Source organism: Arthroderma uncinatum, assembly GCF_011692745.1.
Source record: "Arthroderma uncinatum strain CBS 119779 chromosome Unknown scaffold2, whole genome shotgun sequence".
Taxonomy (NCBI): domain Eukaryota; kingdom Fungi; phylum Ascomycota; class Eurotiomycetes; order Onygenales; family Arthrodermataceae; genus Arthroderma; species Arthroderma uncinatum.
In genome coordinates, this window is record NW_022983864.1 from 5,124,770 (window position 1) to 5,139,182 (window position 14,413).

The 14,413-nt window shown below is 47.2% G+C and overlaps 3 protein-coding genes across 3 annotated transcripts; all 3 read right to left on the reverse strand.

Moving 5' to 3' along the window:
- Window positions 1-191: 191 nt before the first annotated feature.
- Window positions 192-961, reverse strand: GIQ15_03501 (uncharacterized protein; the record flags this gene model as incomplete). The annotated part of the gene is made up of 3 exons (XM_033550918.1): window positions 192-664; window positions 717-861; window positions 914-961. The coding sequence occupies 3 exons, from the start codon at window positions 959-961 to the stop codon at window positions 192-194; spliced, it is 666 nt and encodes a 221-aa protein (XP_033408079.1).
- A 2,255-nt stretch (window positions 962-3,216) lies between these two features.
- On the reverse strand, window positions 3,217-5,751 carry GIQ15_03502 (protein kinase; the record flags this gene model as incomplete). The annotated part of the gene is made up of 6 exons (XM_033550919.1): window positions 3,217-3,742; window positions 4,223-4,427; window positions 4,492-4,651; window positions 4,745-4,965; window positions 5,131-5,429; window positions 5,534-5,751. The coding sequence occupies 6 exons, from the start codon at window positions 5,749-5,751 to the stop codon at window positions 3,217-3,219; spliced, it is 1,629 nt and encodes a 542-aa protein (XP_033408080.1).
- Window positions 5,752-10,817: 5,066 nt separating this feature from the next.
- Window positions 10,818-13,449, reverse strand: GIQ15_03503 (sulfate permease 2; the record flags this gene model as incomplete). The annotated part of the gene is made up of 4 exons (XM_033550920.1): window positions 10,818-12,280; window positions 12,349-12,889; window positions 12,943-13,088; window positions 13,146-13,449. 4 exons carry the CDS (start codon window positions 13,447-13,449, stop codon window positions 10,818-10,820), a joined length of 2,454 nt encoding a protein of 817 aa, XP_033408081.1.
- Window positions 13,450-14,413: the final 964 nt, after the last annotated feature.

A 14,413-nucleotide genomic window follows, 5' to 3' on the forward strand; every position in this document is an offset into this window, starting at 1 on the left:
CCTTGTTGCTACAGAGGCGATTAGCGGGTTTGTCCTTGGATGGGCGGGTGTGGGTGGTATCCTTAGATGAGAAGGGAGAGATAAAGCTACGGGTTTATTCTAATCAAATACAGATGTCAAGGGGATTCTATGTTTGAGCATATGGACGTCTACGTAATGATAATATGAACAGGCTAAGGGTTCAAATCATATTATACAGCTGCTTCGCGAGCGGCGATGAATGCCTCCAGATGCTCTGTATAGTCCACGGCCCCCTCTAAATGCTGCTCTCCAATGATAAAATGGGGTACACCCTGAACCTTTCCTGAATCCCGCATCTCTTTCTCTTCCTTCTCCGTCTCAGCTATACCAACATCACTCGCCAGCCATGTTCTCACTTCCTCTTCACCCAGTCCGGCCTGCACAGCAGCCTCCACCACGACGTTGATATCACTCACATCTGCCTCCTTTTCAAACTGATAGCGGAAAAGCTGTTCTGCAACCTTGCATTGCATCTCACTGCCCTTTTCCTTGTACACCACGTACAGTAATTGATGCGCCAGCCTAGAGCTCCCCATATACCCCTCAAACTTGAACTGGATGCCGAACTGGGCTCCAACGCGCTTGAGGCGAGTCTGTGCAGCTTCAACCATCTTAGGGTCTTTCATTCGACGGTTCATTCGATCTATTTTCGTCCATGAGCAAGGTATCCTACATTACATTACAGCACATCATACCTGGTACCCATTCACTCTTCGACGGCGCTTCCTGGTCGATAAAGTAAGGCTTCCAAATGATTTCAAACTCATCCTTGGAACCACCGGGGTATGTCTTTTGGTAGAGACCGATCGCCCGCTGAAGGCTGCGGTATCCGATGTAGCACTACGTTTCGTCAGTGATCAGTTCGCGGGGCAAAGGGTAGGAGAACAACTACCCATGGACAAATGACGTCCGAAACGATACTAATGGGGATAACTGCCATAATTGCTTGGATTAAATGGACGAATGGTGTATACCTGAGTGAGACTTTACCCCAACTTCTACTGCTATATACCCAAGGCAACCATCTAGCGTTACGTCCGTAGATGAAAGAACCGAGGTCATGTGATGCTATGGAGAGTCACGTGTCCCACATGCCTACAAGGTTATTGTTTTCCTTCCCCAGAACCCCTTGTAGTTTAGCAACGTTCAGTATCAGAACCAATAGCATCCTATTACACGTTCATCCCCGAGCATATCAAGTCTCTAACAGTAAACAACCAGTAGGTCAATGCAACGACTATCACACTCGAAAGAGATACAACATCACAGCTGCTCCTCAGGCTACTACCTACCACCGACTGATTACTATTCTCACAGATGATGTCTCATTGACCAACCTCAAATAGGGATTTACGACCTCAGCTTGAAACCTATCCTACAGCTACAGGAAGGTTTACGCCTGGCGTTCGTTCTTATGCATGCACCATCCAGCTGAACTGGTCTGGGAATACGCGGCTCCAGGCAGATGTGTAGTCTGTCTCCAACAGGACCCTATCATGAAGTTTCGAATGACAGGTCTCGGATATTTCTTCCACTCAGCACGCCCGTCGGCAGCGTTACTCTGTACATATACGGAGTATGTCAAGTCTCACAGCCACGTTCTTAATCAAGCATTTGTTTAAACACTGGGTACAAGAGGGCTGGTTTATTATCATCCGAAGCTTGACAACCTATACCTTGGCTTCATACCTGACAGGCAGCCTAAACAAAACACGTTAGAGCAACGGAGTTTGAAATAACGTTCCCAGAAATAAAGGGTCTTCCAGCAAGCTTCACAAGACGCTTCTAAGCTGAAGAGCTGAGACAGAGAAACGTTTTTCTGGATGTGTGCCTCCTATAGAACACGTTCCCAAGATAAAGGGGGTCACCAGGGACTTGTTCGTCAAGCCTACTACCCGGAGTGTGCGTAGTACCTCGCAGGTACAACAAGCAAGGCCCAATGATAGACTTGCTCCCGGGTGGTTTAGCCACGTATCAAGCAAGATTCCAAATCAATAGATTCCTTTTTGCATTCGCTTAATTACCTGCAAGCCATGCAGTGCATGGAATCCATGATGAATAATGGCAGAGGAGAGGTAGAGCCTGGCTTCGCAGCGGTGTTTTAATAGACCTCTTCTGCACCGGTAGTAGAGTCCTTTCTCTTGGGTATTATCCAAGACAATCATCTCAGCATGTGCAGTTTTAGAATACGGGTCCACAACTGTGGCCACTATCACAAGAGTCTCAAGAATCCGTGCAGCCATGCGAAGCGCCACAAAGAAGTGTGCGGAGAAGACGATTCCACAGAAGATGCCTCGACGACTGGGTTGTTCCATTGTGGGATTAGCGGATGTGATAAGAAACCAAAGCTAAGGCGTGAGGGTCCAGGTACGTGGTTAACACGTTTTGTATTCAACTGTTCCAAATGCCTGCTAACGTGGAGCCGCAGGTGCCAGACCGACGGTGGATTCGACGAGGATGATATTGAATGGGACGAGTATTAGCCAGATTACAAGATTTGTCTCTGCCAGCCTATATTGTTCATCTCGTCCTGGTATGGGTGGCTTCTAGGCGTGATATTGCTTCCGATATACTTATGCGTGTCGTCGTGTCCTCTCTCATTAGACCACTCGCAATCTGTTCCAGGCAATCTGCATGGGGACTACCTCTAGCATGAGATGCAATTTCGGATAGGAGCTTTCCATATGCCCATACATCGTTTAATCGCCGCATTTCGAATGGAAGGTCGAGGGGTGAAATGTTATCTCGAATCTCAGGGGCGCACCACTCATAGGTTGTCCCACCAATGCCGCTAATATCAATAACAACTGCGTTTCCTTCTCCATCAAGCACTATATTTGCAGATTTTATATCCATATGGGTTCTGCCTGCTGCGTGGAAACGGCGCAACGCAGTCCCAATCTATAGAGCCCATTACTCCAAAGCGTAGTTATCCATACGGCCATCATCCAGTACCCGCCGTAGCGAGCCACCGCTATAGAATTGCAGTAGAACACCAATAACTACTTGTTCTCCCGTTCCTGAAGTCGCATATGGGTTGGTGGAGACGACAAGGCCAGTCGCTTACACAATATTTGGCATATCCCGAAAACGCTCAAGGTTCTCCAGCTCGTTTCTCATAACATCTGTGTCGCGAGACTAATAAAACGGCCTATTTATCATCTTAAGAATATACGGGATCCCAGATCTATAGACCTAGAAGACGCCATCGGCAATTTCCACCTTGTTCGTCAATTCTGTAATGTTGATCTGGTCAAGTGAAGGAAACTCCTCGCATAATAGATAGATAACTCTCAATGGATCCTCTCGGATCTGATATCTCAGCTTGCTTACAACACCTGCAATCCTGCTTGCGGAATCCGTGGCTTCACAATACAATTCAATAGCAGTCGCTACCTCTGGTTCTTCTCGTAATATTATCTCAGTCATGGTATCATCAAGGAGGGCGAGGGATCCATAGTTTATCACTTTAACAAAGCCTTGAAACTCTTTCCGTCGCTCGCGCTTTGAGGCCTTCTGTTCGTTCGATATACAAGATATTAAACCCATTAACGTCACTTTGATCCACCACTTCTTGCCTTTGTAGTGGTAGACCAGTGTTTGCGAACGAACGTTCGGCTCGGGCTCTCCCTGTGCGAGATGGTCTTCATCTTCCCAATATGCTTTAAAGTCGAGTTGGGGTGTAGAGTCTATGTAACCAGGCACATAGTTGACCATAGCACTAATATGAAAATGAATAACACAAAATGCCTTCGGTATAACCTCAACCAGTAGGAGTATTAAGATCAGGGCTTGCAATCAAGAATTATGGGAGTTAAGGCGTTACGAACAACGTATTTAAATGATTAATTTTAGAGACGAAACCTCCCAAAGGCGACCAATCAACTGATAGGGTGGCGTTTCTATACAGAACACAGTGGAACAGCAACAAGGTGTTGTAAACCGGGATTAATTAATTACTTATTTAATATAATAATTTTTGGATTTAGAAAGAGATTAAAAGGTTTTTGTTATTATCAAATAGTAATTGGTCTAGTTATATTATTTAGCTTACATTCAATATCTTTTTATATAATTTAGGGGGTTAGGGGGTCAGCCAATTTGGCTGGGCTAGTGACGCTGCAACACCTCTTCTACTGTAATCCTCCTTATTTGATCCAATTCCTCATATTAACAAGGCATGGCTCAGCTCTAGACTCACGATGTACTAGTTCTTTGCGGCTGTTCAGCACGCTGCATCAGAAATGGATGAGATATTAACTCCTGCGCTGAGGCACGTTCTTCGGGAAGCCATTTGAGTATTTTGCTGAGAAAATCCAACAACAGCTTGTGGTCTTCACCTTCCAGACGCCCCTCTCTTGCGTCAAGCGACTGCTCGGGGATAGGCGTTGCCGCAATCCACCGCCCTAAGGTCATTTCAGCTTTACATCACTTTCAGGAGATGAGCAAATGGTATGACTAGATACTAACCTTCTGCATCCCAGTACTTGCGGCATTTCTCACTCCGTTGAAGGAAGCTCAGTGGGGGAGGTCCCATGAGGGCAACCATCTCAGCGAGATGTTGCTCATCATCCAGAATGTGGTTTTTAAGGGCATAAAAAAGGCGACTGCCTTCAAATAAATCCCATACCTACCATATTGTGAGCAGACATGTACCGGCTCTTGGTATAAACAATTTTGGACATATTCTGTGGGTAATAACTTATTTCTGCGGTTGACTCACCATAACTCCAATTGACCAGATGTCAATCTTGCAGTCCCATTCCATCCCTAGTATCACCTCCGGTGCACGATAGAAGTCAGGCATCACATCGCCTCGGTGCTTCCTTTCGCCAATTCTGGCCCCCCCAAAGTCACAAAGCACTGGCGTGCCATGGGTTATGGGCATAGAGTGGGACCGATAGACGGTCCGGTCCTGAAGGACTTTGCGGGCGCTAGGATGCTCTAACTCAGATTGCTCAATTTTAGAAAACACAGAAGGGCTCCTGGCACCTAAAAGGATATTATTTGGTGAGATATCTGAAATGGGAACAAGACTGTCAGCGCAGTCATATGCAAACACACAGAATACTGAAGCAGCCCTGTTCCAGAGGTAGCATATAATCATACCTGTATGTACCACATCCAGCTGGTGTAGAAGATCTAGCCCAATCAAGATTAACTGGTAGGACTGCTGGAGGAGTGCCTTATCCAGCATGCGATTTGGCAGTGAATTGCGGAGCTCAGTATAAGTCATCCCCTGAGGCGCATAGAGGAGGCATCTGTGTTCCCCCCCAGGCCCACAGATGGTGAACTCTTTGAGTGCGAGTCGGAGGTATCTCTCGCCGGGATGTTCAAAATCAGTGGATCGAATATGTCTCATTACAACCACTTCGTTGGTAGACTGGGCAGCTACATGAGCTTGCTGCCTGCAAATACAGACTTTCAGAGTTAGGTATTCACCAGACCTAGACGACCTCAGATATCTGAACTTAAGGGGATATAGATGTTGTAATCACTGGTCATTTCTTACTCTAAGTCCCGGCAGAGCCATACACTCGAACCCACCCCAAACCCGAGCTTCGTGATGACTTGGTACCTGGACTCGAATACATCTCCCAGCCTGACTGGGTAGAAATATTGGGAATTGTAATCGGGGAGCTCTTCCTCTTCTAGTTTCACGTCGCGGGGCAGCAATTGGTGAACATTCTGAGTCGCAGCCGAGCCGTTTCGAACGAAAGGTGAGCTCATCGTAGGCGCGACATGGCAACGGTTAGAGATAGAAGCGCGACGAGCAGCATGATATAGTATCCGACAGCGAAAAAAGAACGGCCTCAATACCAACCGCGAGATGCGAACGACCATGGCTCAAACGTTTGGTATTTGTCGAGTAGTGCAAACTTCAAATCCTCGCAATGAATGAAGCGCGTCGAAACGTTCGTTGCGGACCTCATCATGTTTGGCCAACTTCCGACATTCAGTACTCTACTATGGCAATAACAGACAAAAGATACTTATAATGAGTTTTTGATTTCCTCAACCACAACCACTATTTGATTGAGGAGATATATCGGAATAAAATATGAACCTCTGAGATTCACCATGTCTTTTATTCCAATTGGTATCTCTTCATATGTTTCATATGATAAAATAAATGTTCATCGTAGCACTATACCCAAAAGCTCAAACAAAATATTGCATGACATACTTGGGCAGCACAATGCTAGCTCCCTACCGAGCGCTCATGACGAGCTTTGAATAGCGGATTACAATTTATGTTGAAGGTTCAAGATCCCGACGGTCTCGTTTTGTTTTGATGACCAGATGCCAAATGCGAAAAGTTCCGCTCTCCTCTATAGACCTACCTGATTCAACGACCTTAAATCCCGTTCCAAAGTCTGTCGCTATTGACGAATATACCCGCGTTGCGTCGTATACCTTAAATGTTACCCTGAGGCTCCGAGATGCGTATTGCGTCACTTCCTTAACAAAGCAACTAGGATATAGACACGCCCTTGTCTATATAAGGGTGAGTACACCGTACATACCTAGATATTTAGATAACGTTCAGGGCTACCAGTATTATACAACAAAGCTTGCATTTAACTCTTTAATATTTAAATAATAATGGGCCCAAGGGTTTGTTGTGCAGACATACGTAATGCTAGAGATGATGACGACGGGAGCGGGTGTTGAGTTCAACGCAAAAATATTAATTCAATCCCAATAAATGGCCCGGCTATTCAACTAAGTGGTCCCCTGCAATCCCGTAATCTAAAGCCAACCTTCCCGCCTCAGTGATCGTCACTTCATCTATCCCCGCCTGGTTGGAATATGTATATGCAGGCGCAATGGCCGATCATGAGTCCACGGAGTGTGTCTCTCCGCCATGAGGTTACTTTACCATAGACTGGCCTGGCTTTAACTTGGGTACTGTGTAAATTAGGGGTAGATGCGTCATAAACTATAGAAATATATATATGTATATACAATATTAAAAAAATGAGGAACTTTAAAAGAGTAGATAACGCTTGCAAAAACAATTAGGACTAGCAAATGAGGGAGCTACATTATGAAGAAGCACCTTCCGGGTCTAAGGCCCCAGCCTTGTGTTTCTTGAGGGTGCGGAGTCGATTCTTCTCCTCCAGGATGGATTGAGCTTGTTGCTCCTTCTCGGATTTGGAGAGGGGGGTGCTAATATATTTATTAGCTTCGACGGTACCCTAGAGAACGATTGTCAGTTAGGCTTCATTCGCAGGTTAAAAGGTGAGTATAGCAGGGACGGAGACTCACTGTAACCAAGGCCCACAAGAAAGGTATCCGAACAACCTCACTACTAACAAGAACATCACCGGCTCTTCCATCCTCAGCAGCTTTCCTTTCAGCTTCTTCTTTGGCCTTTTTAGATTTAATCCAGACGTTTCCAAGGAAGAACACAGCAACCAAACTAATCGCCATGATCGGGATGATGGAAATGAAAGCCCACATGACAGCATTCTTGGCCAGATCGCGGATATAGTTTTGGACATCGAGGGGCAATTTATCGATAGTCTCCAAGCTCTGGCCGGTGTTGTGTAGATCGACGCCTCCAGTGCTGCTACCAGGGCGGAAGACTGGGGCCATCTTGTTGTTAAACACACTGCCCATGATGGTCAGGGCGAGAGTACCACCGAATGGGAGTGCGAATTTCATAATGGACATTGCTGGGGCAATTCTATCGGGCCAGATGCCGGAAACATGTAAGGTGGCCGGCATGAAGCGCATTCCAGTTCCCGCACCGGCAACAGCCATCATGCCGCTGACGACGGGGATATTGCGGGTTGTGACTGCCCACGTAATTAGGGCAATTCCTATGGTTTCGATGACGGTGCCGGCACTCAGGGGTACAAAGGTTTGCGCTGGCCAGACATTGCATGTGAACATTGCAAAGTAGACACCGGCTATCAGGAAAAATTAGTTATGTTTCTCTCGATAACAACGTTAGTTAGAAGAACTTACCTCCAATGCCAGGGATATAATAAAGAAGCTGAAGACCAGAACGACCGGCTCCATAACCTTCGACCAGCGAGAAGTAAATAGAGATAAAGTAGAACACGGAAAACATGGCTATAAGGGGGGTGAATAGTTAGTATCAATGTGGCAGGCAATATAACGTTTTAGTGATAACGAGTCAACATACCGGCTCCTGTAGCAAATTCAATGATAGCCAATACGATCGTATCTCTGTTCTTCATGATGTCTAATGGAATCATGGGAGATTGCTGTGGGAACAATCGGCCGACTATTCGTCCAGGTTCAAGTAAATATTCGTAAACAAAGAAAAGAACGAAAAGGATCGATCCAATAATAAGGGGGGTAAGGACAGCTGCGTGTGCCCATGGGTATGTAACGCCGCCCCATGCAGTGCCGAGAATTATAAGTCCAACACCGAAGACGAAGAGTAAGGTGCCGCCAATATCGATCGTAGCTAGACCAGGCAGGAAGCTGCTGCGTCGAGATCCCTTGGTAAAATGGCTGCCTTGAACCAGTTCATTTCGGAGGAGGAAGTATATTACGAAGTGTGCAATGAACGCAACCTAGGCACAGGTTAGAAGATGTATGGCTAAGGTGTCGAATGGAAAGACTCACAGGGATAGTTAAAACGAAACAGTATCTCCAGTTGGACTAATAATGGCATAGCTAGTAAGCAGAATACTCGTCGAGAGGAAAGGGGGCATGAGCTCCTTACGTTTGTCAGATACCTATTCTGAGGTTAGCACTTTGTTACGTGAGATATATCTATAGAATCTCGGAATAGAACTCACCCTCCAATAATGGGGCCAACGCTGTAAGAGATCCCCGCAACAAACTGGAAGATAGTGCTGTTCTTCGCATTATCCTTCAAACTAACCTTATCCGCCAGGATGATTTGGATCAAATTCATGATGCCTGAGGCGCTGGTTCCTTGCAACGCCCTACCAAGCAACAGCACCCCCCATGTCGGAGCAACGGCGCATAGAACACTACCAATCAACATGAGGAACATTGCTAATTGCAGAACGAAGTGTCGACCAAAGACATCAGATAGTTGACCAAACGCGGGTATGAAGGCCGTCGAGGTGAGGGTGAAAGCAGTCACGATCCAATTGAGTTGATCTAGCTTGTCTATGTATGAGGTTAGATGATATGTAGATGTATAAAAATAAGCCAAGGAGATTGAGGAGGTATCATACTAAAGTGTGATGCAATGAAAGGCAGAGCAGCAGCAACAATTGTTAGGTCGACAGATGCAAGGAAATAAGGCAGTAATAAGCCCGCAATCAACTTCCATCGATACACACGGGCATCATGTTTTTCCTTCTTGCATAGTTCACAAGGTCCGGTCGGCGGTAGTATAGGTTGCTGAGGTCGGTCTACTAGCTCAATGGAAGTCCCATTTTGCATAGGTTCGGGAAAGCCGGGGTCTGATAGAAGATGCGCCTGATTCGGCTCGAATAGAGGTTTGGTTTGGCTCAGGTTCAGGTTCTGGCTCTGTTGTCGATGCGAGCATAGTTTCTTCTCTTTCTTCTTCTCATGATCAACGGCGGGATCAGAGCCGGCGAGCCTCTCTGCACGGCGCTTCTTGATCGCCTTATAAATAAGCATTGCGTATATAGATGGGGTAAACAGAAGGGAGTATGTATAGAGGGGAAGGTAGGAGCAAGGGTTAGAAGAATTTGAGTCTGATTGAAGTCTGCGAATATTCCAAAGGTCAACATGGCAGGTTCTTCAGCTTTATATCAACCCCGAGTCAACAACCCCGATACGAGACCAGCAAATATTACCATAAGAGGATGGCCGGATTGACGCCCTGGAAAAAGCTTGGTAGGCGAGTGGGGACAGGCTCCCTCGTATTTGAGGCCATAGCCACTGGACCGCAGGCAGGTCATGGCCAATCTGGATCATGCGGGTGGTATAGGCATCTATATTCACATAGCGGAACACGGCATCGTCAGAAGCGACTGTTGGCAGCCAGATGTGTCTTTGAATCAGCCCTTCTCGTTAAGAAGACATATCTGGCTATTAATAACACGACTGGATGGGATATCATATCATGTTGCATATTCGTTAACGGTGCCTAGGCAGAAGCATTATATCCAGCGCTAGGAGCAGTTTGCATATCCTTGAACGTATCAACGGGTGTTCAATAGGAAGATGGACGTTGAAACGCCGTGGAAGTCGCAACTCCTACCGAAAAGGGAAATCGGCCCAGCACAGCCCTATATCGCCTGTTGTATAGCTGACTCAGCCATCACGCACTAAGCTCTTTTTGGCATGCACTGCGAAGTCAGCAAAAAGCTTGGACCAAGTGGTTTCAGGGGCCGAGGTCAAGTTAAGGTTTAAGGCTAGCCCTATAAAGGGGAATTTTCGTATTTGTCAGGGTGGATACTCTGACTGAGCCTCAAACACGTGAAACGAGAAACGAAAAAGAATCGACCGAGAAAAGGCGTTGGACAGAAATATTTTTGGGAAGGTCTGCCATTTCTTTGCAGATTAAATATGATTTGTATATATGTATATATATTGCATGTCCCAAATTAAGGGAGCCGAGGCTATATTAATGTCCTCGATAGCACCAGGTGAACTCCAAGTTCCTCATGTAATCGCTGAGAGGTATTTCCAAAACCAGACAAAAAAAAAGGTGTATCTAATCCAAAACCAAAGAGAAAAATTGCACAAAAACGGCAAGAGAGTATATAATATATAGACAGGTGAAGAGCAAACAGAAGGAAATGTCATCAAACACACGAAACTCTATTGGCGTATTCGTGTGTATGCTTCTATGCATCAAATTGGTATCATTGTCGTGCATTGGCCGTAGCACTCTGGAGAGCGCTGGTCAAGTCAACATGGAACATCGGGCGGTTCATGCTATTTACCACCGTGCCTCGAGAACCGCCGACCTTCTCAATTTCTTTGTGATAAACACCATCCTTGCACACCTCCACTCGTTCTGTAGGAGCTTGTGAAGCTGGTGTGATGGTACCGATTTCTTCGTCTTCGAGTCTAGACATGGCGGAACCCTTGTGGCCCATATCCAGGGAGTTGGTGGAGCTGTTGGTTCCGTCAGCGTTGGCGACACTGAAGACAGGTTTCCAGCGTGGGGCAAGCTCAGATCCTGCTGGTGAGGTGGGGTAGCCGAAACCAGCGGCGGCGAGAGCACGTTTCGTCCATCGGTTGTTGACATGAGCGAAGTGCCACTGGACAACCTCGGGTGCGGCATGTCGGTCAAGTTGCTCGCGGACATCCACAAGATTTTGAATAGAAGTGACATCAACGTAGTTAACAGAAGAGAAGTCCATAATGACAGCTTTGAGGATTGGTAGGTCATCAGTGGAAGCTTCAGTCTCGCCACGCTTGGGTCCAGGGTTGTTCCATGGCCTGTCTCCCATACGGTTGTAACTGTTCTGGTTTGTGCGTCGGGTCTTCTCCAAGATGGTGGCGACGAAGTCATCGAGGTATCCATTGGCGTTGGGGTAGTTGAACCCTTCAGAGAATTTGTAGATGAAGATACCAGGTAGGGCGTGCTCAATTTGGACGTCGGGGTTAGAGCCGTCCTTGTGGCTGAGGGGAAGGAAGACATTGCGGCTGCTTGGTCCTCCTGGGATGCTGCTGGTGTCATCGAAAGTTCCATATTTGCCATCGTTGTCAATGACATGGTCACCAACAACAGAGTTAACCTTGACACGTCCGAGGAATTCACCCTTTGCCTTGACAAGGCGGAACAGGAGGATGCCCAGGGAGAAAGCGACAGTAGCGTAAATTCCGTTCTCAATGGATGAGAAGACTGCAACGAAAACACCGACCAGGAAGACAATGACTTCGATGGGTGAAACCTTCCAGAACTGGTAAACAACGTTTGGTGGAGTGATAAGATCGCCGACAGCGTGGATAATGACGGCTGAGAGAGAGGAGTTGGGAATGTAGAAGAAAACGGCGGGAAGGGCATATACGGCGAGGAGGACAACCATGGCAGTGAAGACACCTCCGAATGGAGTTCTGATGCCAGCCTTGGAGGCGATGGCAGTTCGAGAGAAAGAACCGGTGACTGGGTATCCTCCCAGGAATGGACCAAGCATGTTAGCGGCACCAATAGCGACGAGCTCTTGGGATGGATTGATGGTGTAATTGTTGACACGACCGAATGACTTGGAAATAGCAATGTGTTCAAGCAACAAGACAATGACGGCGGCTGGAATTTCACCAGAGAAGGCACTCAAGACCCTAGCGTTCACGACTGGGACACCGGCATTTTGGAAACCTGTCAAGTGCGCATGTTAGCATCATACTTTCAAGTTCCAACACGTTCTGTAGAGATTATCAACTTACCTCGTGGAACAGTTCCCAGGATCTTGAAGACAGGATCCTTTCGGTGGTTCCTGTTGACCAAGAAACTGATGAAGGTGTACAGGAGGATAACAAAGACTGCGCGAAGGGTAGCAGTGAAGAAATAAACCTTAGCCTTTGATGGATGGCGTTTGGCCATAAAGCCACATCCCCAGCGAATGAAGTAAAGGAGGAAGAGGGCAGTCAATCCCATGGCAGCGTCAATTTTGGCGGAAGGAAGATGTTTGAGGGATCCGATGATGATCGAGAAGGTGGTTCCTCTGGTGTTGAAGCCGCTGAGACCCAACATGGATGGGACCTGACCAGAGGCAATGCTGAGAGCGGATCCAGTCATGAAAGCAGAGATAGCCGTGAGTGGGATGAAGTCAACGATCCAGCCGCATCGAATCAAACCAATAAAAGCGATGATACCACCAGCGACAATACCGATCGCAGATGCAATGACTTCAGGAGCAAGGTCAGGGAATTCGACCTTTGCCTTGTCAACGATCTGGCCAACAAGAGTGGAAACGACAGCGACAGGCTATAATTTATCAGTTAACCGACTCATATAATATGCATATAAATAAAACTTACACCAATGGTGATATCCTTGGAGGTAGCAAAGAACCAGTAGATCAGGACACCCATGAAGGAGGAGTAGAGACCGAACTGGACAGGAAGCTGAGCGAGTTTGGCATATGCCATACCCTGAGGAACGACGACTACACCGACGGTCAAGCCTGTAGAAATATATTAGTGACCAGGACTACGAAAGTATAGATGCATGTTCAACTCACCAGCAACAACATCACCAATGAGCCATTGGACATTATATCGGGAGATCCAGTTGAGGAATGGGAAAATGCTGATTAGGTAGTTGACAATATCTTGACCGGTGGGAGTGAGTTCACGGAAATACTCCATGGTCGTGGGATCCTGGTCGAAGTACATCTCTGTAGATGCAACTGAGAAGGTGGACTCGCCGCGGGTCACGGGGTCGGTAGGGACAGGGAATTCATCCTTGAGGCCGAGGACCTTTTTGATGCCCGCTCCGAACTTCTGCATCCCCGTCTTGTTTTCGGAAGACTCGGGAGAAGCCATTGTGTTTGATTGAAGAGAAGAGGGCTTTTCTAGAAAGCAATAATAGTGAAGCTGGACCTGCAGCTAGGGGGTTATCCTGCTACCGTTGGTGTTGGATGAGCCAAACCGGCCGGTTGGAGTGGTATGCGAAGTGCGAACTTTTGAAGAACGGAAGATGAAGATTCGATCTGGTATAGCAGGAGGAAGGACAAAGCGACCGGGCGCGAGATCAGAAGACCTTGAAATGTTGTGTCTATCGAGTACCCATTATCGGACTGATATGGATGGGACAACTGCTGAGGGAGGCTCTGGGAGTATGAGTTGAACCTTGACGGACAACAACAGAACCAGCTCACGGATGGAGGAAGAGAACAGTATGAGAGAGGAGAAGGGGAAGGGGGGTCTAGGAGAAGGAAGACAAAACGGAGGAGGATTCGACCAGCTTTATGAACATTTTCCTGCTACGGACATCGACCCGAAGAGATATTTAAGTTATAGATCGATAAGGGAGGTTTTACTGGCGGAGCATGTACCTCCTACTGGCGGGAAGTCACGCAATCAATGGGAAACGGGCCAGACAGGACAGTGCAAGAGGGTGGAGAACCATGGGCCACGGAAACTCAGGGAGCCCATCCACAGTTTCCGCCTTTGACCATACAGCGAAACAAGGACGAAGGCTACCAGGCGAGAGTGTCAACGACAGCATCGCCGCAGTCATCAGGATGGTGGATCACAGCTGCAATTGCATCTGTAACTTGCAAAATGCAGGATGAGACCGGGGGGAGGGGCCCAGGGATTGCAAAAATGGTCAGGCTCTATTACTTAGTTACATGCCGTCCTAGGCCGGAGGGATAGGCAACAAGCTTAATTTCCAGCCATAACCGCTACCAGGATGGATGGATGGATGGAGAGACCGACAATCAGACCGGAGCACCAGGGTGGTGAAAAAAAGGAAAAAATGCCTGAACACGAAAGCATGTTGCCT